Here is a 25,520-nt window from a genome sequence, read left to right as displayed (position 1 = left end):
ACTCTTGCCAATGCAGAGAACGAATTACACTGTGCAAATAATTGTGTTGGTGTAAGTGAAACGAGGCTGTATATGTGGGCTTTGGTGGTCTAGAGGTGGGTGGGCTACGGTAAATGGACTGTGCAATTAGTTCTCCGCGCCAATGCAGCTATGCAGCCCACATACTCCTGGGGCTGTCGTACCAGCACAATACCACCCTCTGAGGATGGGCACGTTGATTCGTCTATCTTATATTGATTTGTGCCTACGGGGAATGCAACCCTACGAGAGGGACGTACAGGCCGCAGTTGTCATCAAATAGTGGGCAGTGGTCATCAAATGTAGAGCACCCATTCACAAACGGCTGAACGAACCGTCCCACGAACATAAATAACCAGACAGAAGACCTCTGAGCGTGGGAGCTGCAGGCAGCAAGCACCATTCAATCCACGACCTACACCGACTCCCCAGAAAAGCCCCAGACAGGGAGGCCTCACCATGGATCAACTGTGGCGTGATGTCCAGCTGAGATTCCAGGCCAATACCGGCAAGCAACTCAATTTCAAGCCCCCGAAAACGCTAAATGACTGTATCGAGGCTATCGAAAATCGACATCTGCTAGTGACTCCAAACGCTTCTACGAAGAAGCCAGGAGTAGACAAGGCCAAAGAGTATGGCATGGATATACTACACTGTCTGAAGCTGTTGGGTGGTGTGGCCTCCCAGGCACTCGGAATGGTATGTCTGAAACTTGGCCCATTTGAAGAAGGAATCCAGCTGCTGACATTTGAAAAGGTATTCTCACCGTCAAGCCTTTGCTTCAACGCTCTCTCGCTGCTTCTAGATATCCCGGCAAATCTCCATAAGTTTCACAACGCAGTAGATGGCCTGTTTGAAAAGATCGGTCCTGCTCTCAGCATGTTCAAGATCTACGAGACAGTTGAACAGTTTGATTCCATCGAGTCCACATTGAAGCAAGCCATTCATGAGCTCATGATCAGCTTTGTGGACATCTGCTCGTTATATATCAAGATGCGTGACTCGAACAGATGGGAGAAATCTAAAACCGGGCTGAAGTTAATTTTTTTGGACAAGGATTCTGGTATCCAGGAAGAAATTGACAGATTCGAAAACCTCACCAAGGCCCACCACAACATCCAAGGAACACAGACGCTTAAGGTAGTCCTCCAAACCAACAGCAACGTTGCGAACTTCCTCGAAAAGTCATCGGAAACCTATGACATCCTGAAAGATTCAGAAGATAAGCGCAAGTCCGACGAAGTCAGACGGAAGCATCTTCGAAACATCAAGGCAAAACTTGGTTTAGAGGATGACAGTGTTGTGAAGGCTTCCAAGGCTATGAGTGATGAATTCTATCGCAATGCAGTGCCTGAGACAGCGAGCTGGTGCAGGGTTAGCGACGAGCACATGGACTTCCACAAATGGGTGGACCGGAACGACGCTGATGCGAACTCACTGTTTCTGCTAACCGGCGAATCCAAGACTGGAAAATCATTTATGATGTCGTGTGTCCTCCATCAACTCCGTGCTATTTATGAGTCGCCGATCAGCTCCCTCCGTGACACCTCCGCCAGGCAATCACCACGGACCTTGATTGCCAGCTACTTCTTTCCCAGCAACACCAAAGAGACCGACATGGATCGACCAACCATTGAGACAGCATTGAAGTGCATTGCTGTCCAATTTGCCGACGCAGATCCTGCCTACGCTCAGAGAACGTCAACAGAACTCGACGGCAAGGCAGACGCAGGGACGTTCGTCAAAGGGTTGTCTCCTCGAGAACTCTGGGATTTCCTGGGCCTCGGGGCTCCAAAAGGAACGACTGCTCATTACCTGATCATCGATGGACTACCAGATGGGCAGCAAGAAAAATGTCTCGGACTTCTAGGAGGACTTGCCTCTCTCCCTTCCTCGGTTCGACTCATCCTATCCACGGAACAAGACATGCGCAAAAAAATCAGGAATATCTCCTCAAGGGCCTACAACCTGGAAGTTGAAAAGTACAGTGAAAGAGACATCTGCTCTTATATTGACCGTGAACTGAAGAATGAAGGCATTCTCCAGGACCAGGACGTTGACTCTGCGAGGCTCCGAATGATGATCGAGAAGGATTTATCTACCGGAGTGAGAGGCAGTTACTTCCGAGTGAAAACCGCACTGCAGAAGATCAAAATGGCTATTGCGGCCTCCAAGGGCGAAGACGCGATCCAGGGCATACTCGATGAGGCGAAAGAGAAGGATGAGCAGGGAATTTCTCAAGCCATGATTGACGCATTGAAGGATAGGCTGACTGCGAGAGAAATCTATGAGTTGAACGAGATTCTAGTGTGGGTCATCTTTGGGTTCAGCTATTTCAATATCGAACATCTGAACGCTGGGCTGGTGAGTTCTCACCTGCTCGTCGGTAAAATAAGTGAGCAATTCACTCTAACACAGATATCCAGTTTCTCTGTTTCAAGGAGCGCTCTTATCAATCTCTTGAATCAAAGCTGGCGGGCAAATACGCCAATATCTTCGACACTGGGAGCAGCGGCTCATCTGATATACAGGTCACCGATGACATGAGACAGCTACTCACGAAAGAGAGAACAGAATCGCGGCTACAGAAGAAGGAAGATCTTGCAAAGTTCAGTATCGAAATCAAGATCGAGAAGGCCGAGTTCAAAGAGGTACAAACGTTTCTTTGGAGCGTCATGCAGAAATTGACACAAGAGCAATTTGCCTTCGAGAAGCGGGAAGAGCAGGCAGTCGCCAAGGGAAACATTCAAGTTAACGAGTTTGACTCGCATTTCACTATCGTCCAGCGAACGTTCGCTCTTCTCGCTGCAGAACCGGACAAGAGATCACAAGCGTTGGCACCTTATCTTCTCGACTACCTTCCGCGACATCTCGGAGTGCTGAGACAAGCAACTGGGCTGGACTTACTCACTGATGCACAGAATAGAGAGATCGGTGATGGCCTGTTCTCTCTATTCGAGTCAGGAGAAGTCATTGCAAGGCATTGGGCCAGCTGCGATGAGCTCACGTGGTATCGAAATCGTGATGAGCTCGATAATTTTCTAACATGGCTGAAAGACCCACTCGTCGTTGGTCATATCCGGCGCGTGGGCAAACGGAATCGAGACTGGTTAGACCAACTTACTCAGAGTGATGGGGATTTAGATCCGTATGGTGCCTTGCTTAAGGAAGTGATGAAAGTCGTGGCTCAGCATTGGTTGGAGAAAAATGAATGGGCAGTGCAACAGCCCTTTCAGTGGCTGCAGGGCTTCATTGCAATGGCTTGTTTCTCTCACTTTGGTCTCTCTGGGCTTACCAAACGCTGACGAGGCATAGAATAAGAAATCCGATGACGCCGACTTAGCGGTAGATCCCCTCGATGCCGAGACTGTTGCAAATTGGTGCAAGAAAGAGCTTGGCGTGGAAAGAAAAAATCAACTTTGGGAAGAACGCCTCGCGGAGACTTTTCATGCGGAGGGACAATATGCCAAGGCGATCGAGATGTACAACGCTGCTTTACTCGAACGGAGCTCGAGTACAAAGCTTCTAAAAGGTCTTGCAGAATCGTTGGCCGCGGATAACAGGTATTCTGAAGCCTTCCAGAAGATGAACGAGGCAATCCTTGAGAGTGAGCATTGCTCAGACATGGCCGCCCTTTGCAACGACTATATGAGGGTAGCCGAGTGGCACAGCAAACTCAAGGACCCGAAACAAGCTATCACTTGGATACGAAAGGCGCTCAAGTTGGATCCGGAATTCCAAGAGGGGCCTTACAAGCTTCTACAATCGCTTTTCGATGACAAGGACGTAAAGGGGGCTACTCAATTGCTATGCGAGCTCGCGGAGGATGCCCTAGACTCGAGCAAGGCAAACAAGTTCGGCCAGATGATCGACTACATAGCGCATGATGCATCTGAACAGGTCCTCACGAGTGATGCATCTGGACAGGTCTTCGCAAATTTCTTCGCGATCGTTTTCCTTGAGGAAAACGATGGCCATGCACTGTGTGAGCGGACTCTACGGGAGATGGATCGCGCCATTGACAGAGCCAGGAAAGACAACCGACTGTCGGACCTAGGTACTTTACTGCTTTACAAAGGCGTGGCCATATATTACTATCCGGCCGTTCAGGCAGAGTTCAAGTCTCTAATCGAGTCTGCCGTTGACAGTTGGAGCCAGTGTGTTGGAATTGATGACGGAAGCTTTAGCAGTCAATATGCCAGCCAGTTGCTAAGCGCGCATCATTTCGAACAAGCCAGGAAGTCCCGTGACGGAGAAAAGCATCTCGAGGAACTAAAGTCTATTGTGAAGGCCGAAAGGTTTTACGGTCTTTCCGAGTCAAGGGCATATCTGGCAGGCTACTTCGCGTTTGTCGAGCAGCCGGCCAATGCTAGATCGACAACTGAAGCAGTCATCGAGGTAGCGTTTGAAATGCTCTCCGATGCTTCAGTCGAAAATGACTGTTGGGGATTTTACGACCTTGCAATCATCTTGATGCATTGTGGCGATACCCTCAACGCCCTGTCCGCCTTCTCTCTTCTTTTGCCTGGGCCAGGTACGACGAACGTCATTGCATGGCTGCTCGATTTTGACATGGATCCCGAAAAGAACCTTGGCCAAGATCTCGCTGCGGCTGTATTGGCAGGTTCAAGACCAGTTCTACTCAAGGAACAAATGAAAAGAGTTGAAAAACAACTTCCTGATATCTTGGACAGCACTGAGCAGGAAAAGCCAAACAAGGGGTACGAGAAGATCCGAGCGAGGCTTAATGAATTCCCCAGGGCCAAGGAAACCGGTGACTGGGATTTCATTTGCGATGGTGGGTGCGGCAGGAGTTGGAATTTTGACACGGCGCTAAACCACTGCAAGTTCTGCTATGGTACAGGCTTTTGCGACACGTGCCTCCAGATCCTTAAGAATGGCACATTGCACAAGCACTGGGTCAACGTCGCGGCCCTTAAGTGTAACAAAAACCACGAATGGCTGCGCCTGGAGAAGTGGGACAAAAACCGCTACCTCGAGCCTTTGCGAGGAAACGTACTTGTAGGTGGGAAGCTGGAAGGGGGCAAACGCGTTGGGGGAGAACTTGTGCCCATCTCAACGTGGCTGAGTGGACTGAAGCAAGAATGGGGTTATGAATCATGAGCACAGGACCGGATAGGTTACGAGAGGTAATGTCCCTGTATGTGTCATTGAGATGCTTCGGAGTCACCACATCATCTTCCATTGTTTTGCAGCCAAGTCACTTGAGAAATGGGCGTGATAAAATCCACTACGATATTATCCTGATGGATAATTGAGAATATCAAATGTTCATGGCACGTATCAGTGGACTATCAGGAGGACACATTGAGGCCATACATTTTCCAATTGCCAAATCTTCGACGTCCTTGAGAAAACCTTAGGTCAGGAAATGACAAGATACATCTTGTCGGAGTTGTGACGCTGAAGACATTCAATGGCCTGCCGCAATATCGCTCAAGAGGCATAATATCTTGAAAATACAACGAAGTGTTTGAAACCTCGTGGGTTATAACTCAACGATAGCAAGATTTGTTTCTGCGATTCCAAACATTTTTGGATGGTTAGGTAAAAGCAGATGAACAAGTCCAAGAATCAAGCCCAACATTCAACAAAGCTGCAATACAGCAGCATCTTGTTCCATTTTGAAACTACCTCGATCCGGAGCCCACGCCTCCTGAACTAGAAGACGTAGGATTGTGACCAGCATTCACGTTTGCCAGGGACCAAACAAGGCACTTGAAAATCACCATAACCTCCAGATCCCGGAGTGAGTTCTGAATTTGGGCGAAAGTCTCCGGGTAGGCTTTCGGAAATCGAGAAATGGTCAACCATGAAAGGGCTGTCGCCTTGCAAGCTCTTCTGGAACGTGATAGAGCTGTATAGTCGAGAGGGGAAGGACGACTCCAACTCCATGGCAGATGTCAACTTAGAGCGCAGTGTCACCTCTAAAGCCTTACGAGATGTTTCATTGGCTGTCCATTTGATCTCAGTTCGGCCCGTTCGGATGTAGCTGGCATCAACTCAGAAGTCGCGAGTCTCTCCCACAGCACACACATCGAAGATACCAGTCTGGGCCAAGCCCTTGATCTTCAGGGCCTCCTTCAGCTTCATCGGAGGCTCTTCCACAGGCTCACTGGTCAGGGCAAAAGTGCCCCAGTGCATAGCCATAGCCTTCTTACATCTCGTATCCTGGAAGATCTCAACAGCATCATATGGGCTGGCATGAACTCCGCTATACATAAAACGCGGGTGGTAAGCCCCGATCGGAATGAGTCCCACATCAAATGGTCCTCGGAGCTCACCAATCTGCGCAAATTGTGGGTTCTGGGGAAGCTCATCGAAGCCTGGTCCGAGTTCCTCCATACCCTCGGGGACACACCGGTAACCCGTATCGCCGGCGAACCATACGGATTTGCCGCCTGAACTGACAGCCCAGGATGCCCACAAGGAGTGTCCATAGTCGAAGGCAGACCTCCAAGATCCATGTTGGCTGGGCAGGCACGATACACGGGCTTGAATCTGTTGCGGAGCATGGTCTCCTTCTTCCCCAGTGGCGTCTACTTTGAGTCCTGGTGGCTTTTGAAGGACAACCTCAGCGTCATCCCACCAGTCCATCTCCGTCACTGCACTGATACCGCTGTCACGAAACCACTTGGCCAGGCCGTGGCCGACGAAAAAGTGCAAGTTAGGAAATCTCTCGGCAAGCTCCTTCACGCTCGGGAGTGAGAGGTGGTCGTGGTGGTTGTGGCTGATGAATACGGCGTCAAGCTCGGGAATATCACTTGCCTGGCAGGCAGCTGGCGTGAAACGTTTCGGCCCCAGCGAGCTCCAACGCTCCTCGAAGACAGGGTCAAATATTGCGCGGAACCCTGATGGGAACTCGACGAGGTACGACGCATGGCCAAGCCATGTAGCGTGGAGACCAGCTCCACCGATGCGAGATTCCGCAAAGCTTGGCTCGACGATGGGAATCTTGACATTTGATGTGTCTGGCTTGGGAAGTCTACCTGCGAAGCGGTTGCTAGAATCGGCCGCAGATGGTGAGAATTATGACCTGATATGTGCAGCTTTGAGGTCACGGGCAACAGGGCCCACATACCGGAAATACATTGACAAGCCTTGTATCAACGGCATGTCCCTGAAAATTCCATAAGATGGGGTTGGATTCTGGAAAGAGACAAGCCGTCCGGTCTTGTCGTTCACATGGTGTGCCTTGGCGTCCTCCGGCGCCTTGCCAGCCTGCACAGACACGGTGCACGTGTAGGATGACATGTTGCTATCAGTCTTGTGGTGTGGGGAGGAAAGCCTATTGGAGTTTCTACCGAGTATCCATGAGAACATGCGCCAAAGGCTCGCGATATGAGTGCTCATATTGATGACCTTGTAGCCAAGAGGTGACGCAGGCTGACGTTCAGAACGAGAGCAGCCTGACTGCTCGTCGGACAGAGAAGCCTCAGACTAGAACCCTAGCTGCTGACAAGGGTGCTGCACAGGGTTGAAAGGATTGCTCACTCCCAGAAATGCAAGCTGAATTGTCGACATTGATACACTTTGAAGAGACTCGAGAGGGACAAACCTGCCTCCTGGGCCAAATCAAAGTCGTAACCAACAGTCTGCAAAGTGGAATCGTGAGTCTCACTAGCTCGCACTATCCGGTGGTACTTTGAGGCAAAACGTCACACTGAAGGGGTGACCTTATCTCGGGGTCGACATTCTCTCGCGTTCGAGGATTGCTGTAGAACCAACAGGCGACCGATCGGCATTCATGTACCCGTCAACGGCCAGTTTAGACAACATTTTGGTGCACGTATGTGGGTCGACTGGCTTATAAAAAGTCACTATATGCCATCAACTCGGTTGAATTCAAAATTACCCCTATCCGGAGCCTACGCCTCCTGCAGTCAAAGACTGAAAGGATACCAATATAACTGTAAGAAACGACGCTCCCGTGAATCCTGTCAACGCCTTGCACCAGCCCTTGGGCATATGTGAAACCTATCCAAACAAATAGCCACGGGCGTGCTATATGAGTCACACAAGAAAAGTGAATACTAAAAGTCCAGGCACAAGTGCTTTCAGACACCTTCGGTCTCTTCGCTTCCTGCCCCATTGATCTTCTCCCAGGCCTCCCCGGCCTTTCCGGTTGTCCATTTCCAAGCTTTGCCAAACTCGTCGCTAGCCCAACCCCAGAAGTTCTTCGCCGAGTCGCCGATAGACTCTGCCAGGTCCTTGTCTTCATCGACGGACTCCTCCGGGACGTCGACCCCAACTGGCGAAGACACCTCACCAGTCACAACAGGGTCAACGCCTAGAGCCTTTGACGATGTCGAGGCTGGCGGTGTCGGAGTGGTTGTTGGTACAGCGGTATAGCTCGTGACGGGGTCAGATGGAACCTCGATCGCCGGCACGTCGTCATGTATGCCGACAGGCTTGAGAGGTAGGCGTAGAGTGCCGTTATTGGGTGAGGGCTCGAGGCCCAGGGAGTCGCAGAGTATATTGTACACTTCGATATTCTGGAAGGGTTCAAGTTTGCTGCCAGGCGTGTGAGGGAATGCAGGCCCTCGTGCAATGAAAATCGCCCGCATCAGGGGATGCTCATGATCGTAGCCGTGCAATCCTTTAGGGTTGTACACGAGATTATTTGCCTTCGCCTCCTCTATGTTGAATTCGTCTTTTGTCACGATTGCCCACCCGGTCTTGGGAATAATCCAAAGCGGCGCAATGCGGTCATTTTGGGAGAAATGATACCGCTCAGGCATGTTGACGTCGCGCAGGTAAACATCGAAATTCGGGTTCGTTTTGGCCTTCTCCGCCAAAGCATCGTACATTTCTTGCAAATCGACCGAGCTCTTCGGTCGCAAGCCAACAAGTGGCCAACCATCGATGTAGTCAACCTTGCTGAGGTCAACGAGATCGTCCATCTGAATCATCCTGGAGACGTCCGTGGTGGCCATGCCGTGATCGGACACAACAATGACATTGACGATGTGGGTCAAATTCCTTGCCTCAAGACCCAAAAAGATGCCGTCCATCATGGTGTCGGCACGCTGAATAGTGGAGCGGATCTCTGTGCTGTTGGGCCCGAACCTGTGGCCGTCACCGTCAACATCAGGAACATACGCTGCAATAAGCTGCGGCCGCAAGTCGGCTGGGTCCACATCTGGGTTCTCCATTCCGGGCCGATCGAGGAACTCAAAGATTCTGGAGACCTTGTTGGGCAATGTCTCCTTGCCGTTGTACTTATCAATGAAAGCGGGCTCGACGTCACCAAGGTGAGCCTCACTGCCCGGCCACATATGGATGGCACTGCGCACGCCCTGTTTCTCCGCGGTAACCCAAAAGGGTTCGCCATTCCACCATTTCGGCTGCATCGAAACATCGGTATTTGTGTAGAAGAATTCCTCCCGCAGATTGGGGTCCCAGAAGCTGTTGCCAACCACACCGTGCGATTCAGGATAGAGTCCAGTAGCCAAGGTAAAGTGATTGGGGAAAGTAACGCTTGGGAAGGACGGGTTCATGTAAAGTGGCGACACGCCCTCTTGAACGAATGCGTTGAGCCGGGGCGTAAGATTCCGTTGGAGAAAATCTGCTCTGAAACCGTCCAAGCTGACGATGATCGTAGTCGGCGCGAACAGGGCGGTACCGTTACTGACGAGGGCCTGTGGCTTGAATACAACTGGGGCCTTGATGGACAGCCTCCACGCAACGATGGACAATACTGCAAAAGCGACTGCGATCAAAGCGTATACCACTGTCCATCGGCGGCGGTTCCTCTTCCGCTGTGATTTGGCGTCCGCCAAGTGTAGAAGGCCCCGGCGGTCGATCTCGTCGCTGTCCTCGCGGTCACTACTTCCTGTCGAGCTGGTCTCCTTCATATGACCCTCCTCCATCTCATGCATCAATTCGCCATCCTCACCCTCCATTGCCTTCTCCAGCAGTCTCTCTTTCTTCTGCCTCCTCCTTTGGCGTCTTTGTTTCCTCGCCTCGCCTCTTAGATCCTCGATCGACTCTTCTTCGATGACTGCTCTATCGGCTGGACTGATGGATCGACTCTTCTCGCTCATCGTCTTCGAGAACAGGCGCATTGGCAACGGCAACGACAGATTTGAGCCTCTGCGCTGGCCGGACCCGCTGCGTTCGCGCTGGCGCTCCTGGCGTCGGCGTGCCTCGATGACCAGCTGGTCCATCTCCTCCTCCTCCAGTAGTACTATGCGATCATGTGCGCGCAGCTCGCGGCTGTTGCGAGCTCTTGCTTGACGTTCGTCATCTTCGGAGTCGCTCTCCTGGTCGCTCCGAATCGAGGAAGCATCGGGGTCATAGCTCTTCGCGGACAGCAGAGAGCTGTTGGGTGACTTGGGTCGGGTCAATGGTTGAAGGAGAGGCATCGTGGATATGTATCGTGCGTGGCCGTTGCCAGCAATGTAAAGGAGAGACTTAGAAGATTAAAATGCTCATTGAAGGTGACATGTCGTTGCGACAAGCTTCTGAGGTTTGATGGTCATGACAGTTGATGTTGATTTGCCCCTTTCCCAAATCTTCTGACACTGGTCGCATTGGAGAAGGTTCAACGGTGGGTCTGCGGGACCTAAGCAGCTTGGCGTTTGATGCGGCCTGGAAATGCCGGGGGTTGATTTAGACGCCCGGGCTACTGTGCGTCCCGTTGAAACAAACACGACCGCCTGACATTGTTCACCCCGGACCCTTTCTTATCTTTGTGCGAAGGGTCTACTTTACAGGGCTGCAGCCCGCCGTTTTGAGTGACAGCTCTGCTTGGAAACTTTATGCTAATATGATATATCAAGCCAACGGACCTGCTCTGTACTGCGTCGCTTGCACTTCATCGGGTGGGTGAGACTCACTCAGCATGCTGATACCAACGCTGGAAAACTTCCGAGTCAATCTTTTCTACTCCAGTATCCATTATGGAGACGAGGTCCCATCGTCTCCACCTGTCAGCCCTCCCATGTCAAGCTGTCGTTCGAGATTTATGTACCAGGCCCGTCTACCGTACGCTTGGGTCTCGATGTGGGTCGTAACATTCCTTTGAGGCTCAAACAAGCTTGAGAATTGTCATCTGCATCTCCAGTCGACAGGCCTATTGGGAGAGGCCTACTGCAGTCGCACCATCATAAGGGAACGAGCTGAGCTGAACTGCACTGCGGAATGTTGCAAAAGAAGACACGGCTTCTTCATTGGGCAACATGCGAGCACGATGTCTCATCTCGGATAGCATGGGACACCCTTTATGGACGCAAACTTCGAGGTGGCTTCCAGCTCGCTCCAGGCTTACCTCTCTTAGCGAAAGAATGACTGGACGCCACCGGTGCCTGGACCCAGTGGTCTGGGAATATCTCGAGTGGTACAATATGCAATATTGATCCCTTGGCGTTGCTTCATTTCTTGCGGCTCCTAGTTGGACAGATGACCCGAGTAGGTGTGAGAGAATGCTCCCGCTTGTCGTTGTTGCGGGCTTCTCCTCCCGTGTCTTCCGCATAATGCGGAAGTTTCACCAATATCTTTTCTACTGTCTCTGTCGCGGTGCTTGCAAGTAATACGTCATGTGCTTTCGATACGGGACCGCTTCATGATTACTTCATGAGAGAGTTTAACATCTTTGAATATGGTTTCTAGCCCCCTGGCGACGTCCCGGCCGCCTGATCGCCGACCGTTCGCTCATATCGAATCTTTTCCCTTTACACTACCTTCAAGAGCAGACAGCTGGACTGCAAGAGATGACATTGTCCGGAGGTTCTCAGACTCGGCTCCAAAGCCAGAGAAGGAAGAAACAGACAAGAACATCAAGTGCGCGAGCCACCTGTCACAGTCCGAACAGGGTAGCTTCTGACTGCAGCTTGTAGACATGCCGTTGATGCCTATCACGATGCCATTGTGCAGCTAAAGCAGGTCCTCAAGACCGATGACCTCGACAATATCCTCTCGTCATCCTCGACAGTCACAGAGCTACATAAAGTTGCTATCGGCATTCAGAACGCTCAGGCGAATGTGCTCGAACAACGCCAGATTGCGAGATTCGTCGATACGATTAATCACTACTCCGGAGTCTTCGACGTCCTGTCACAATGCGCATTCGGATATATGACGCTGATTTGGGGCAGCCTCAAATTCGTCTTGCTCATGGCAAAAAGCCACTACGACACCTTGTTCAAATTCACAGATGTCATGTGCCAGATCGGTATAAATCTACCACGGGTCGAGCTATACAGGCAGATCTTTCCCACGGCACGAATATTGCAGTTTGTGTCGCAGCTCTACGCGGCTATCGTCGAGTTCTTGCAGGAGTTTATCGTCTACCTAAAGCAAAAGAGTTACCGGAAATTCTTCGGGAACTTCACCAGGCCCTTTGACTTACAGTTTGGCCGCCTCGTAGGGCGAATACAGTCCCTCGAACAGACTATCGACAAAGATGCCTACGCGAGCGCCATCTTGTTACAAGTGACGCAGAGCCAAAGCATGGCAAGGCATCGAGTCGACCTGTCCATACGACGAACCCACAACGAGGGTTGCCTCTCCGACGTCCCTGACATCGCCGTGTCGCCCTACCTCCTCGACATGAAGAAAGCCCTCTTCCACGGCTTCGAAATCGAGGCGTCGTACCACGAAGAGCTAGCCACGACGTTCAAGATGACTTCCTCGAAAGCCTGGGCCAGTTGGCTGTCCATCGAGCAACAGTACGTGCCCAGCAAGTTCTCGCACAAAACCACCATGGTCCAGGCCGAGTGCGACGCCCCCGATGCCGCGACCTGCCTGCAGTGGGTCACGCAGGTGCGCGCCGAGTCCCCTCACATAGTGTCCGTGTTCCTGCTCTGGGCACGAGGGATGACGGCCCAGAGCGCCATCGCGTCGATCGTGTTCCAGATGGTCCAGCAGCGGCCCGCGGTCCTGCAGCGGGCAGGGCTAAGCATGAAGTCCTTCTCCGCCGCGAACGCATCGCTGCCCAAGCTGTGGGATCTATTCCTCACCCTCGTGCAGCACCTCGGCGGATTGATGGTGTACATCTCGATCGGCTCGGTCGGGCAGGAGGAGTTCGGAATCGTGGCCTGGTTTGTGGATCTATGCCAGAAGTGGTCCGGCCCACCGCTGAATGTGGTGATCATCCACCCCTTTGATGAGAATTTCGTTCATATTGAAAACTGTGTTGATTTAGACGACAAGTACGACGTCCATCCTTCTCTAACCACTAGCGATGCGCTCTACCACGTGGTTCTCCTGGAGCTGGAGGTCCAGGAAGCTCTGAGCGAGACAGTACAGTTGGTCCTCTGGGAGGCTCTCTGGCGGGAGGTCCGATACGCTGTAATTGGTATTGCTGTCACTTCGACTGTAGACGAGATCATCAAGTGCGCGAAGGAACTGATCGAGGAACGAGGTTGCGAGGAGGACGTGATGAGCCGCTGGGTGTCGACGGTGATGAAATGGACAAACGACAACAGGGCGTTTCACATCATGAGAGAGCAGATCCAGCGGCATTTGAACATAGTCGATATACACCTCCCGCAAGTGGTGCGGACAAGGCTGGAGAGGATGGTCAGCTCCGCGGCCGGCTCACGACTCAGCACCCGGGAGAGAAGGAGGCTGACGAAGGAGCTGCGTGAGGGAGAGCCGAAGCCGCTGGATGATGACGAGAGGGGCGCGATATGGCGGAGGATACAGGATGTTATCAAGCCAGCTACGATGGACACGTATAATGCTTCTATTGGGATGTTGATGCGCAGGGTGCTCGATGCGTATCTGGATGATCCTCCGGAAAGTGAGAGTGACGCCAAAAGGTCGGTCAAGGAGCTGATGAGGGGTGTGTTTGGGTGGAATAAGACGTGGAAGGCAGAATTCTTGGATGATCAGAGCCCGATCCTAGAGAGCATGGTCACGGCAATAGATATGGGGTTTGGCGACGTTCTAGATGCGATAATCGTCGAGGTTGGGATTTAGGTACTGCTCCTCGGCACCAACGGACTTGGAAGCGAGGCACGGTTTATATTGCTTTATACCGAGAACCTATAATACAGAACCAGTCTACCAATATTCCCTAGGCCCCCTGGCCTCCAGAACGCCCGCTCTAGCCAAGAATTGCCGACTGCACAAAGTCATCAACACCAGCAATAGTAATAATTCTCCTCCCAGACCGTATTCTGCGTGCTCCTTCCTCCTTTCCACCTGAAGCTCGGGATCGAGCCTTCGTACCTCTCATCAAAGATGACATCGACATCGTCCTCATGATAGTTGTGGAAGCCCTTGATCCCTCGAGTAACAGTCGGGTCGGGATTCCAGATCAGGATCTTCTTCAGCCCCCATTCGGTTGCTTCCGCAGCTGCCGCCCGCAGCAGCTCCAAGATGTCAACGATCTTGTTTTCCTCCATGACCTTCAGACCAGTCTCCGGGTCGTGGTCCAACGTGACAATCCGCATAATCTTCAGCTTGCCCTCGCGCCAGTCGTGGTCCCAGTACATCCAGGTCTTGCCACTGTGAGTGATGGCGCCCCGGTGTTCAATGTTTCGCTTGTGGAGGACCCCAGCCATAAATTGTTCCCGAGCGAGCTGCCATGCGATCTGTGAATAGCTAGGAGAGAAAGCCACGTGTGTCTTCTTGTGGTCAGCGGCGAGCGTCTGGAATTTAGCCTTGACTGCAGCCACATCCTTCTCGCACAGTGGCTCTAGCTCCTCCAGAGTGAGGTATCTTGTCGCCGGATGCTCTGGGAGCTTAAAGTCCTCTGATTCCAGGTAGACGGTCGCCTGATCCGAGGGGAAAACATCCCAGCCCAGGTTGGCGTAGTAGATTTTGCCGATGTCGCTGTACAGCGCACTGCATTCGCTGTCGGCATCCATGTGCTCCTGCAGCCGCTCCATCATGAACGCGGCCATGCCCATACGTCGGTACTTGGGATTTGTATACACGCTGGCGATGGCGTAACCTTTGGCTTCCAAGAAGCCGTCGTTGATTCCGGTGCCGTGTCCAGCAATGAAGACGGTCTTTTCAACCGACTCGCACGATGCGACGATGTGCGTAGGATCATCCTTGTGGGATAAGACCCAATAGATGCAACGCCCGTCTTTGGACAGCGCCTGCTGTGACAAGTGCGTCTCCCGAGCTATGTAATCGTCAATGCTCATAGGCGCTGCCCACGCCTGGCCGTTCAGACGCCATGCGAGCGTCTGGAGCTCCCCATCAGCTTTGCTGAAAACGACATCATCGGTAGTGATGTCTTGGTCATCGAGAAAGGGGTCGCCCATAGTATCAAATCCGTATCTTCTAGTAATCTATGATGAAGTTCCGGTAAGGTAAGTGAGATAAAAGTAAGGAGGGGGTTGATAAAGGCAGTGGTAGTTGGCGGCGCCGTGTCCGCCCTAGCCTCTTTATAGAAAGCTGAAAAAAGAGTCTACACAGACCCAGCTTGTAAGCCGGGAAATGTGGGTTATCAGATGTCTTCGCTGAAATTGAATCTCGCGAGCAGATTAAAGTTGTGTTGCGTGAACTGATGATGAACACAAGACGCCAAGACAGCCTGAAGATTTGTACGTCAGGAGCCTGATTGAAAGGCAATCGCCATCGGAGCCTGGCAGAGCCCGCGAAGAGAGATAGCTCGCGCCCAGAGGAGTGGGCTGGCATCCTCAGCCAGCCAGTCTGCCTCTCCAGCAGGACGTTGTCCCAAAGATCGTTAATTGGACCGTGCTGTGCCACCCTCTGACTTTGCATGTGGGCTTGGCTTCGAGCAGGATGGAGTGCTGCAGCCACTCCGTCACCACAGGCCCTGGCCGGCGGCGAGTTTGCCGTGTCTGTGCTTGGAGCATGTCAGGTTGCGGTGCAGGATTCGACATGTGTCACCAGGTTTCGATGGTGGTCTGGCCAAAGGTCTATTTACGATTTCATCATCTGCAGGCTGTCATTTCGCGGTTCGGTAACCGTTTGAACCCAGAAAGCTTGGGGTGCTACAGCAGGCAAATGGGGCCATTGGGCGGCAAAATGGGTCCTTCAACCGTAAGGCTCATCTCGTATCTTTGCCATGCCGCCGTGGCAAGGCATATCTTTCAGGCCGGGAAGCTCTCTGGAAAGCAGACAACTTCAAGTTTGCAGGGACAGACAACAAGGAAACCTATGACCTTGGGTCTAGCTTTGGGGATGGGTTTTGGATTCCGTACACGCTCGTGCAGTGTTCAGGGATGCAAAGAAAAAGAGACAGGGTTGAATAAATTTAGCGAGACGGGGTAAGATATGATGAGTGGGATGAGTGGGATGACTGACGTCCATCGATACTTGAGAGCCTTGCGGTGGGACGATGCTTTGAAAGCAGTGAGATTCCTCCTTAGTCACCTTGAGCCTGTAATGAAGAGCTGATGCATCTGGATTTATTTGTCCTTGGAGAAGAGAAGACAACGCTGCAATCAAGACGGTTGGTTACCTGCGGCATAGACACGAGCATTTCCGATACAAAAACACATAGGGACACACTGAACTCTTGATGCAGTTGCACCGTAATCGGACAATCACAGCACCCACGTAGATAGCTTGTGTCAAAGCAAGTAAACAAATGCCCACGATTAACAATTCGCTAGGGAGCGCCAACAGGGTACCCATATCCAGGCACTCGAGGTTTGCAGCGACTGCTGGCTTTCCGAGGTTCGGCTTACTGCTAGACTGCAGACCAGACTGCAGACCAGACTGCAGCCCGAGTGCAGCAGCTGGCGCAGCCGCCTCGGAAGGAGCGAAAACTTTTCGCCGTCGTGCACGGACCCGCCAGCACAAATCGCGCCGCCTCTCTCGCAAAATCAATCCACTCACTGCTAACAGCGGATCGCCAACGCCGACTGGGGAATTTTGATACGACCAACTCACCTCACAACCTCCAGCACTCGACAACAGTACGTGACACTGCTTTCTCTTCTTTGTGCCGACGACTCAACCGTACTTGTCCTTTCTAATCAGTATACCCCCGCACACAGAACTTCGTCGAAAATGGGTGACGCGACCATCTCTGCTCCCAAGTGGCGCCTCGTTGAGGTCGGCCGTGTCGTCCTGATCCAGGAGGGTCCTGACGCCGGCCGCCTGGCCACCATTGTCGAGATCATCGACCACAAGCGCGTACGTTGACGGCCCTGCGATTGAGAAAATGGCTGTGGAAGGAGGACATCTTGATTGACTTTGGATGATATCACAGGCCCTGGTTGACGGTCCCGCCTCCGATGCCGCCCTCGCTGTTCCCCGACAAGCCGTTTCCTTCTCTAACGTCCTGCTCTCCGACCTCGTGGTTCCCAACCTGCCCCGGGGCGCCCGGACGCCAACCGTCAAGAAGTTCTGGGAGAAGGCCGAGATCGACAGCAAGTGGAAGGCGTCCAACTGGGCCAAGACCAAGTCTCAGCAGGCCAAGCGATCGGCTCTGACCGACTTCGACCGCTTCAAGGTCCTGCGCCTCAAGAAGCAGCGACGATTCGAGGAGCGCAAGGCTGTCGCCAAGGTCAAGGCCTCCGCATAAGCGACCCCTATTCGGCAAACGACAGACATCGAAGAGTTCGGCTTTCGCGCGTCGGGGCAAGCAGGTGAGGGATCGGATCGGCGATGATGACAGTCACGTTTATTGCGCGGCTGGCTGGACGATGGTGGATGGTGTTCTACTAGAGGGTGACGGTATTCTGGACGGCACTGCATGAACACACAACAACCAACACGACAGCATTTTGGGCCGCTGGGTTTTCTTTGCTGCGTTTAACGGAACATATCACCTCCAAAAAGGCAAAGGTGGCCGGCGTCAATGATAGGGAAATTCAGAAACCGAGAATCAAGACCACTCGTCATGGTCCAAACCAAATTGTGATACCAACATTTTAAGCTTTTGTAATCAAAGTGAGGAATCACGTCGAGACCAAAGTACGGGCAACATCAGCAGCGCCGAGTACCCAGCCTCGAAGTTCGAGCTTCTGACTTGTCCCGTTGCTCTGGCGATGTCATAATAGACTGCGACCAGTGGCCTGCTATGTGCGCGTAAATCCGGTCACAAAGAAATTGTAGATGCCCAGATAGCTACGACGTAGTATGAGCGAGGTTACAACGCTCTTTCTGTCAGAATTCCTGTTGTCTGAGTGTAGTCTGTATGTCTGTCTGGGCATCTGTGAGCCCGGTCGTTGTATATGCAGTACAAAGCTCACTCAGAAGGTCGGCTGCTGAATCGGGTTAGCGCGACTAGGGCTTTCGTGGGCAGGTTACCAGGGACATTTTGAGAGCTTTGCAACAACCAAGGCCGCCCCTCTCAGTCGGTCAGTTCATCACCTTTCCGCCACTCTAACGACGAGCCACCTTGACCTTTTGGGGTAGATATTGTTGCAGGTGAGTCTTTGTGATCTCAATTACATGTCATGCGATTTTGGCGGTCGTAGGAGCGGGCGGTCCCAAACAATCATCAACCGAAAACCGCCCTCTGGCCCAGCAGCTTTTCTGCATTGTGTGGGGTCTGCCGGATTGAATTTTGTGGAAGGCTACGCTTTGGCGCCCGCATTCACTCGACGCAGCAGCTTGACCGAGCTTCGACTGAGCTGACCAACTCTCCCCATTCTTGCAGAAGCAGAAGACAGTCGCGAAAATGGCCAACCCTAGAGTCGAGGAGCTTCCGGACGACGAGCCCACCAAGAACGTCTCCGTCGAGGAGGGCAACGACGATGACAGCTCCGACTCCGAGATCGAGGCGGGCGACTCCAGCCTGCCCGCCGGCTCTACCGCCGTCATCCACTCTCGCAACGAGAAGAAGGCTCGCAAGGCCATGGAGAAGCTGCATCTGACCCGCATCCAGGGCATCACCCGTGTCACCCTCCGCCGACCAAAGAACGTGAGTCTACATCTAGGCTTGAAGAAGACGAAGCAATAGGCAGCGCTTGGGAACATGCTGTGGGAATGATAATGGCGACACTGTCATTGGGAGACGAGCTGCCAGCAGCCGCAGTAGGCGCAGGGAGAGAGACATGGCTGACAGGCACTGTTACAGATCCTCTTCGTGATCAACAACCCTGAGGTCTACAAGTCTCCTAACAGCAACACGTACATGTGAGTGCCCCACAAAACTACTTGCCCCTCGCTCAACCCAAGACTAATCCCACTCCCTCACAGCGTCTTCGGTGAGGCCAAGATCGAGGATCTCAACGCTTCCGCCCAGGCCGCCGCCGCCCAGCAGCTCGCCCAGGCCGAGCACGACCACGCTGGCCACGACCACGGCGAGTCCAGCAAGGCCGTCGAGGGTGGTGAGGCCAAGAAGGAGGAAGAGGAGGAGGACGATGGTGAGGAGGTTGACGCCGAGGGTATCGAGGACAAGGACATCGAGCTTGTCATGACCCAGGCCAACGTATCACGGAAGAAGGCTATCAAGGCACTGAAGGAGAACGACAATGACATTGTCAACTCCATCATGGCTCTGAGCATCTAAGACCGCCTATCCACACCCTCTAGTCTCTTACGGTATTCAATGGGACGCATGAAAGCGCACGGGGTCATGTCGTTTGGTGCCTCTCCTTTTCTGCGTGGACTCAGGCTTGAAGGGGCCGGATTGGAGTACATCAGATTAGCAGGAGTTGATTCCCAGGGTTGATGCACTCAAAAAATGAAAATTTCATGCACTTGACCAATTTATCTTTGAAATTATCATGTCCATTTGTCGCTTGCTGGACCTGCCATGACTTGGGCAACCAGACTCGATATGAAGCAATGACCAGAGCTTGAGCTCCACAAAGAAATCGCCAGCTCGATCCAAATTGTGAAGACACGAACGATTGATATTTGACAACCTAGTTACGATTTTCCAAATCCTGACGTTCCATCATTGTGTTTCTTAAAGACCATCTCTAGGTGTTGTCCGCTGTCGCTTTGCCCGGTTTCCTCCGTCGAGGCTAATCACGTGACCCGCTGCGACTTTGCCGGACCGAAACCGTCATCGTCAACCTCCGTCCGTCTCGAACCGCGTACCTCAAACTCTCCACTCCCTTGATTCCACATATCAACCGCAAAGATGGCCGCAGTAAGTGACTATCCCCTCAATTGACATGCACAGATCCCATTTTGTTCGATGACCATCCCTCCGCCCGCCGTCTCCGAGCTGCCCCGAACGCGGCCAAGCAGAAAGATCCTGAGCTAATTTCTCCCGCTTCGCCCGCGTAGCGATCCGCAGCCCTGAAGCTCGACTGGGCCAAGGTTACGACCTCGCTGGGCCTGCGCGGCCAGACGGTCACCTCCCTGCAGGCGTTCAAGTCGCGCAACGACAACGCGAAGCGCAAGGTGCAGCAGCTGTCCGAGCTCCCCACGACCGTCGACTTTGCCCAGTACCGCTCCACGCTCAAGAACCAGGCCGTCGTCGACGAGATCGAGAAGCGCTTCAAGGCCTTCAAGGCCTCCACCTACGACATCTCCCGCCAGCTCAAGGCCATCGACACGTTCGAGGCCGAGGCCGTCAAGAACGCCCAGGCCACCAAGGAGAAGGTCGACCTCGAGCTGCAGGACCTGAACAAGACGCTGCAGAACATCGAGCAGGCCAGGCCCTTCGAGGAGCTCACTGTGGTATGTGCACGGCCGAGGATTATGAATGGAACATGGTCAGGATGGTTGAAGATGCTGATGGATTTCTACAGGACGACGTTGCCGCCGCTGAGCCTTCGATCGACGAGAAGACCTCCAAGCTGGTTTCCCGAGGCCGCTGGGGCGTCCCCGGATACAAGGTACGGCCACCTGCTGCACTGCCCTGCAGCCAATTTTTGCTAACGTGGGTCACAGGAAAAATTCGGCGACCTCTCCGTGCTATAGAAGACAAGGACTGCACCTTCCCTTTGTGTACGCTAGCATTGTAGATATCGGGATCGAAGAGACAGGAGAAGTGAGATGGGCGGCATGAAACGAGAATCCAAGTCATTCATATCGCGCACTACGCATCTATTCCCTCCATTGATGCTATTCACCTCGTGCAAACCAGGAAAGGATCAGTTACTCCATCCGGACTGGATGGAGGTTTGGATCCGTTTCGACTTGTCAACGATTCATCTGGGGATTGTATCCACATCACATCCACAGAGAACGCAGTTGGAGGGAATGTGCAATTGGACTCAGCCAAGTGGAACATAGAACGCACGGGTTTGGACAAGTAGGTTGGGCTTCAACGAGGCATCAATTCGTTGACCCCGCTACCCAAGCCATCCCCTCAAGCATCGCTGTATCCGCCTCGAAGGCTCTTGGCAAGTGCGGAGCCTTCAGCCAAAACGTATGCGGCCATCCCCAAACAACATCTGTTTTGACCTCAACTCCGGCGTGCCTCAAGACCATAGCATAACAGGTCCCGTCCGAGTATAAAACGTCGTTCGTGCACACCTGGATCCACGTTCTCGGCATCTCCTTTAGACTCTCCACTCTGGCCTCAAGTGGCATTCTCTCCAGCCCATCCCTAGGCTGGTCTCTTTTCATGAATCCTAGGAGACTCGTATCGAAGCTCCTGTCCCACGCACTGGTGTGCAAGTCATGAAGCCTCGCTGGTACGTACTCCCTCCCGCTGAATGCGTCGCTGGTCACTGGGCAGCGCAGGACCACCCCGTGGAAGCTTGTCTTGGATGCCTGCTGTGTGACAAGTGCAGCAAGCTGGCCGCCACTCGAAGAACCTACGACGAGGACTTTGGCCCCTGGGTGGCTTTTGCTCACAAAATCGAACGCGTCGACGCAGTCCTGGACGATGGTGGTAGCTGTATAGACGGGCTGAAGCCGGTAACCGACAGAGTACAGCCGGAGGCCGGGGAGGAACGCCTCGGAATCTTTCACTATGCGCCGGCAGGATAGATCCTCGCTGTCGGCCTCACCGACGAGCAGCCCGCCGCCGTGGTAGTAGATGGCTACCCATATGGGCTCGGTCTCCGGGTCCCGGTCATACTGCAGCATGGGAATATCGTACCCGCCCAAGGTCGATGACACGTGAGCGGACTGCGTCTTGATCCCCTGCGCGAGGCGGTGGTCCCTTGCGCCTGAGGCTATCATGGCGCTGTTGCGCTCCCGGCACTGTGTCGCGTATACTTCCTGCCTGACGAGGGGGTCCATGGCTGGTTTAGGGGCGAGGAGATTGGCTTCCCGCTCATGTTGGAGCCATGCAGGGTCGAGAGGCGGGGCCTTATGCAGAACTGGTGGCTCGTCGTCCATAGCAGATATGGCAGAATTGTCAGCTATTGAATAGTAGAGTCAACAAAGGATATATCACCGTGAGGACTTGTTGTCGGTTCTGAACCTGTTGAAGATCTAAATATTCATGAGTTCGCGTGGTTCGCAGCAGCCCACTGAGTACCTGACTGCATTCACGAATAACGTACTGTGAAGACGTGAGCTACTTATGTTGAAGCCTTTCTCACGTTTGACTCAAGGCATGGACTCCGTATCGTCTGTTAAGCCGTCATGAGCAGTCGACTTCACACCTTGAGGAGCATTCCATGGCGGAATTTTCCCACCAATCAAATTCTGTTTGCATGCGCTAAGGTCCAACAATAAGCGGCACATTTCAATCGATGGATCTGTGTTAGTCTTGGTATAGTTGCGCTGCGAAATATCTTGCAGGGCTAATATGCAGGTACTACAAGACTATATTTATATTAAACTTTAATTTGCTCGTCAACGGGCTTACTGACGCTGGGGGCCTTACCTTCTCTCTGTCTTAGTTGTCCGATGTACCACGACTGGCTAAGAGTAATGAACGACTTTGAAATTCTCCGGGTCTTTGAAGTAAATTCTTCTCTATGATCTTCAAACGAGATGCGTAGTTTCGATCCAGCCAGACTTGGTCGATAGATATTCTCTCCAACAGAATACTCGCGTGTAGACGAGCACGACAAGCCGGTCTGGCTTGAGAAGAGTCCCAACATTGTCCTATATCATCAGATGTCCCTCTTGGCATTTGATATCTTAGATTTAATTATACCTTTCAAGTTGTATATGCACTGTGTTGAAGTAGATAAAAGCTACTTAAGAGCTAAAGCAATGACTGTAGTACGAGACACCTCAACTATCTGTTTCCGGTATGAGGCTGGGAGCCGAGGTACGAATAGTTCTAGCAACCGGCTTCAAAGAAATACCACACCTTGCATTCAATTGTTTTGACCAAGACATATCGCACTTTGATAACTTGTCGCGACTGCGTCTACAAATGTGAGGTGCCCACTCATCGGTTTGGGGTAAAGTTTATGTACCTAGATATGGTATCAATATTCCCTAAGCTAACTTCTGCCAAGTCTAACTTACTACCGGTCAACTGTAAAACCCGAATAAGACCGCGATTCCGGATGCTGGATCCCGGAGCGCACGGCTGCGAGGCAATTACGTCTCCACACTTGATCACGGATGGGATAAAGTTCGCCCCGTAGTAGTAGCGGACATGCCTCGGCACTTTGACCACTATCTAGTCTAGTTTCACAACCTGTCTGCTCCACTCGTTCAACTCAGGTTGTTCATACCCAAAGTCGAAATGGTCAGAGCCAGCTGCGTTTGTGGGGATTCTGCATACGAGTTCACGGGGAAGTATCAGGCCTATGTAAGTCTGCAAGAATCAAAGTCCTGGGGAATTGATCACATATCTGACTTGCTGTTTGTAGGTTGCATGCCGGTGTATACCCTGCCGCAAGGTCTCAGGCGCTGATCGGTCGATGAACCTGATTGTGCACAAGGATGAGGTGACAATCATTTCAGGAACAGACAAATCGGTATCCAGAGAGGCCGACAGCGGCAAGGACTTGACATATCGTCAGTGTCAGAATGTAGGTCAAGTAGAGCAAAGAACTGTTGCAAGCACATGCTGACGAGGACCAAGTGTGGCAATACAATGTTTGCGGTGGCTGGAAAAGATCCGAATAATTTTATTCTCAAGATTGGTCTTATTGATGACACTGAGTTTCTGAATGGCCTTGGGGTGCCAAAAATGGAAATCTATTGCAAGTATATGTGGGGTTGGGAAAAGCCTTTCGATGGGGCGCAGTTGATTCAGAATTAAGCGCGGAAACCATGTTGTGAGATATTCTATTCTGTTGCAAGAGGAGTTCGATATTGTGCGTATCAAAAAAATCAGGGTGTATTCTACAACGCATACATGTATCCACATTGGCTAACCCTTTCCCGTTTCCCCCGAAGGCATCATTGAAACGGTGATGAGGCACAAGACTGAAGTTCCAAAGGCCAATCACGATGACAAAGGGATGTAGTCTTCCGTTTCCTGGTCAGTCTGAGCTTGCGCTGACGGGGTGCCAGGCGCGCTAGAGGGTTCTTCTCTGGCAAGGCTGGAACAAGGCGTTTGGCCCCCAGGTGCGAGCGGCGGAGGATCAGGTGTCGCCAGCAGCTTGTCGCCCGCGTCACAGTCCTGTGGATCGATGACACGTCCCATGATCCTTCCGATATATGGCTTGTATCCGTATTTCATATAGACGTCCATGAGCTTCTGTTTGATTCTCAATCCCCATACCAAGTCACTTTCGCCTTCGTTTGGAGGCAGCACAGTTGGCCACATTCTGAACTGTGAGACTTTGTCAGCGGACAGCTGTTACCTACCCAACTAGGAAAAGGAACAGTGGAGAACCCAGATCGCCTTGATTTCGTACTCTTTTGGGAAGCCACATCCATTCTTTTCTGGGATGTAGAGGTCCTCTTTCGATGTTACTTACCATTTCATCGTCCACAGCTGTCCCTGGCTCTAGGAGGAAGGTTACCCGACCTCCTATATTGTAGTGTAGCAGTGTCCCTCCTGTCAAAAGTCTATTATGCGTTATTACATCGTTTTCAGACAATCTCCAGTCAATACATATTCCAGAAGCTCTTCAGGTGGATAATCAGTGATAAAAAGGGAAGTTTTCACACACCTGTAGAACATGTTGAAGGCATGACCAAGTATCCCATTCCCAGAATACTATCAATTACAGGAGTCATGTTAGCCATATATACGGGGGAGGGTTTGTGTGAAGGGGGGGGGGGTGTTTACGCACATTGTAGCTCACCCAAATCATCGAAATGAAAACGAGTTCTGTTCCTCGATTACCTAGGTCACCAGGAATGTGCGCGTTTGCCCCATAGTTGTTGATTCCGGAACTTGGAGTGCCATCTGCCTCAAAGACCTTTCGCAGTTCGTTTGCCATCTCATCACTGAAGCCGTGTCGGAAATTTTGTGATTCATTTAGCCACTCCGTAACCCAGGTATTCGTTATGTTTGGGAATCGAGCACAAGGCTTGCTAATTCGCCATGCTTCGACGAGCCCTATGTGTTCTTCTCGCTCTCCAGGTCGTGTGAGGTAAAGCTCTCCATAATACTGTCAACCTCAGATTAATTGCTCCGCGGTTTCGAAAGAACAAAATAACATCATCACTTACACCCATCCGCGTGACACAACCCTCCGGGCATGGGTGAACCTGGACCGACATTCTTAGGGTTCCTCTTTCTTCATTACCGAGTCTTGGCAGTTGAATTTCTGATGTTCCGCGTGCCTCTGCTAAGACTCTTGAAAGTGCACGTCCTTCAG

General features: G+C 52.2%; 11 protein-coding genes across 11 annotated transcripts; 6 read left to right on the top strand and 5 right to left on the bottom strand.

The window, feature by feature from the left end:
- Nucleotides 1-477: 477 nt before the first annotated feature.
- Nucleotides 478-5,142, top strand: J7T55_011801 (Nacht and tpr domain containing protein; the record flags this gene model as incomplete). Its single annotated transcript, XM_053136622.1, has 4 exons — nucleotides 478-717; nucleotides 775-2,382; nucleotides 2,445-3,188; nucleotides 3,334-5,142. The coding sequence occupies 4 exons, from the start codon at nucleotides 478-480 to the stop codon at nucleotides 5,140-5,142; spliced, it is 4,401 nt and encodes a 1,466-aa protein (XP_052999606.1).
- A 900-nt stretch (nucleotides 5,143-6,042) lies between these two features.
- On the bottom strand, nucleotides 6,043-7,392 carry J7T55_011800 (uncharacterized protein; the record flags this gene model as incomplete). Its single annotated transcript, XM_053136621.1, has 2 exons — nucleotides 6,043-7,042; nucleotides 7,121-7,392. The coding sequence occupies 2 exons, from the start codon at nucleotides 7,390-7,392 to the stop codon at nucleotides 6,043-6,045; spliced, it is 1,272 nt and encodes a 423-aa protein (XP_052999605.1).
- A 704-nt stretch (nucleotides 7,393-8,096) lies between these two features.
- Nucleotides 8,097-10,406, bottom strand: J7T55_011799 (ectonucleotide pyrophosphatase phosphodiesterase 1; the record flags this gene model as incomplete). The annotated part of the gene is made up of 1 exon (XM_053136620.1): nucleotides 8,097-10,406. One exon carries the CDS (start codon nucleotides 10,404-10,406, stop codon nucleotides 8,097-8,099), a length of 2,310 nt encoding a protein of 769 aa, XP_052999604.1.
- A 1,235-nt stretch (nucleotides 10,407-11,641) lies between these two features.
- Nucleotides 11,642-13,965, top strand: J7T55_011798 (uncharacterized protein; the record flags this gene model as incomplete). Its single annotated transcript, XM_053136619.1, has 2 exons — nucleotides 11,642-11,823; nucleotides 11,880-13,965. The coding sequence occupies 2 exons, from the start codon at nucleotides 11,642-11,644 to the stop codon at nucleotides 13,963-13,965; spliced, it is 2,268 nt and encodes a 755-aa protein (XP_052999603.1).
- Nucleotides 13,966-14,123: 158 nt separating this feature from the next.
- J7T55_011797 (uncharacterized protein) lies at nucleotides 14,124-15,263 on the bottom strand (the record flags this gene model as incomplete). The annotated part of the gene is made up of 1 exon (XM_053136618.1): nucleotides 14,124-15,263. The coding sequence occupies one exon, from the start codon at nucleotides 15,261-15,263 to the stop codon at nucleotides 14,124-14,126; it is 1,140 nt and encodes a 379-aa protein (XP_052999602.1).
- A 1,720-nt stretch (nucleotides 15,264-16,983) lies between these two features.
- J7T55_011796 (50S ribosomal protein L14e) lies at nucleotides 16,984-17,500 on the top strand (the record flags this gene model as incomplete). Its single annotated transcript, XM_053136617.1, has 2 exons — nucleotides 16,984-17,109; nucleotides 17,186-17,500. 2 exons carry the CDS (start codon nucleotides 16,984-16,986, stop codon nucleotides 17,498-17,500), a joined length of 441 nt encoding a protein of 146 aa, XP_052999601.1.
- Nucleotides 17,501-18,601: 1,101 nt separating this feature from the next.
- J7T55_011795 (nascent polypeptide-associated complex subunit alpha) lies at nucleotides 18,602-19,435 on the top strand (the record flags this gene model as incomplete). The annotated part of the gene is made up of 3 exons (XM_053136616.1): nucleotides 18,602-18,844; nucleotides 19,001-19,059; nucleotides 19,123-19,435. 3 exons carry the CDS (start codon nucleotides 18,602-18,604, stop codon nucleotides 19,433-19,435), a joined length of 615 nt encoding a protein of 204 aa, XP_052999600.1.
- Nucleotides 19,436-20,014: 579 nt separating this feature from the next.
- J7T55_011794 (tp synthase subunit d) lies at nucleotides 20,015-20,802 on the top strand (the record flags this gene model as incomplete). Its single annotated transcript, XM_053136615.1, has 4 exons — nucleotides 20,015-20,023; nucleotides 20,164-20,559; nucleotides 20,631-20,717; nucleotides 20,773-20,802. The coding sequence occupies 4 exons, from the start codon at nucleotides 20,015-20,017 to the stop codon at nucleotides 20,800-20,802; spliced, it is 522 nt and encodes a 173-aa protein (XP_052999599.1).
- A 357-nt stretch (nucleotides 20,803-21,159) lies between these two features.
- On the bottom strand, nucleotides 21,160-22,173 carry J7T55_011793 (uncharacterized protein; the record flags this gene model as incomplete). The annotated part of the gene is made up of 1 exon (XM_053136613.1): nucleotides 21,160-22,173. The coding sequence occupies one exon, from the start codon at nucleotides 22,171-22,173 to the stop codon at nucleotides 21,160-21,162; it is 1,014 nt and encodes a 337-aa protein (XP_052999598.1).
- Nucleotides 22,174-23,485: 1,312 nt separating this feature from the next.
- On the top strand, nucleotides 23,486-23,871 carry J7T55_011792 (uncharacterized protein; the record flags this gene model as incomplete). The annotated part of the gene is made up of 3 exons (XM_053136612.1): nucleotides 23,486-23,551; nucleotides 23,613-23,760; nucleotides 23,828-23,871. The coding sequence occupies 3 exons, from the start codon at nucleotides 23,486-23,488 to the stop codon at nucleotides 23,869-23,871; spliced, it is 258 nt and encodes an 85-aa protein (XP_052999597.1).
- A 322-nt stretch (nucleotides 23,872-24,193) lies between these two features.
- Nucleotides 24,194-25,139, bottom strand: J7T55_011791 (uncharacterized protein; the record flags this gene model as incomplete). Its single annotated transcript, XM_053136611.1, has 4 exons — nucleotides 24,194-24,523; nucleotides 24,672-24,762; nucleotides 24,867-24,913; nucleotides 24,990-25,139. The coding sequence occupies 4 exons, from the start codon at nucleotides 25,137-25,139 to the stop codon at nucleotides 24,194-24,196; spliced, it is 618 nt and encodes a 205-aa protein (XP_052999596.1).
- Nucleotides 25,140-25,520: the final 381 nt, after the last annotated feature.

The sequence above is a fragment of the Diaporthe amygdali genome, assembly GCF_026229845.1.
Source record: "Diaporthe amygdali strain CAA958 chromosome Unknown NODE_2_length_3802984_cov_64_841326, whole genome shotgun sequence".
NCBI lineage: Eukaryota > Fungi > Ascomycota > Sordariomycetes > Diaporthales > Diaporthaceae > Diaporthe > Diaporthe amygdali.
This window is presented reverse-complemented; position numbering and strand designations above follow the sequence as displayed.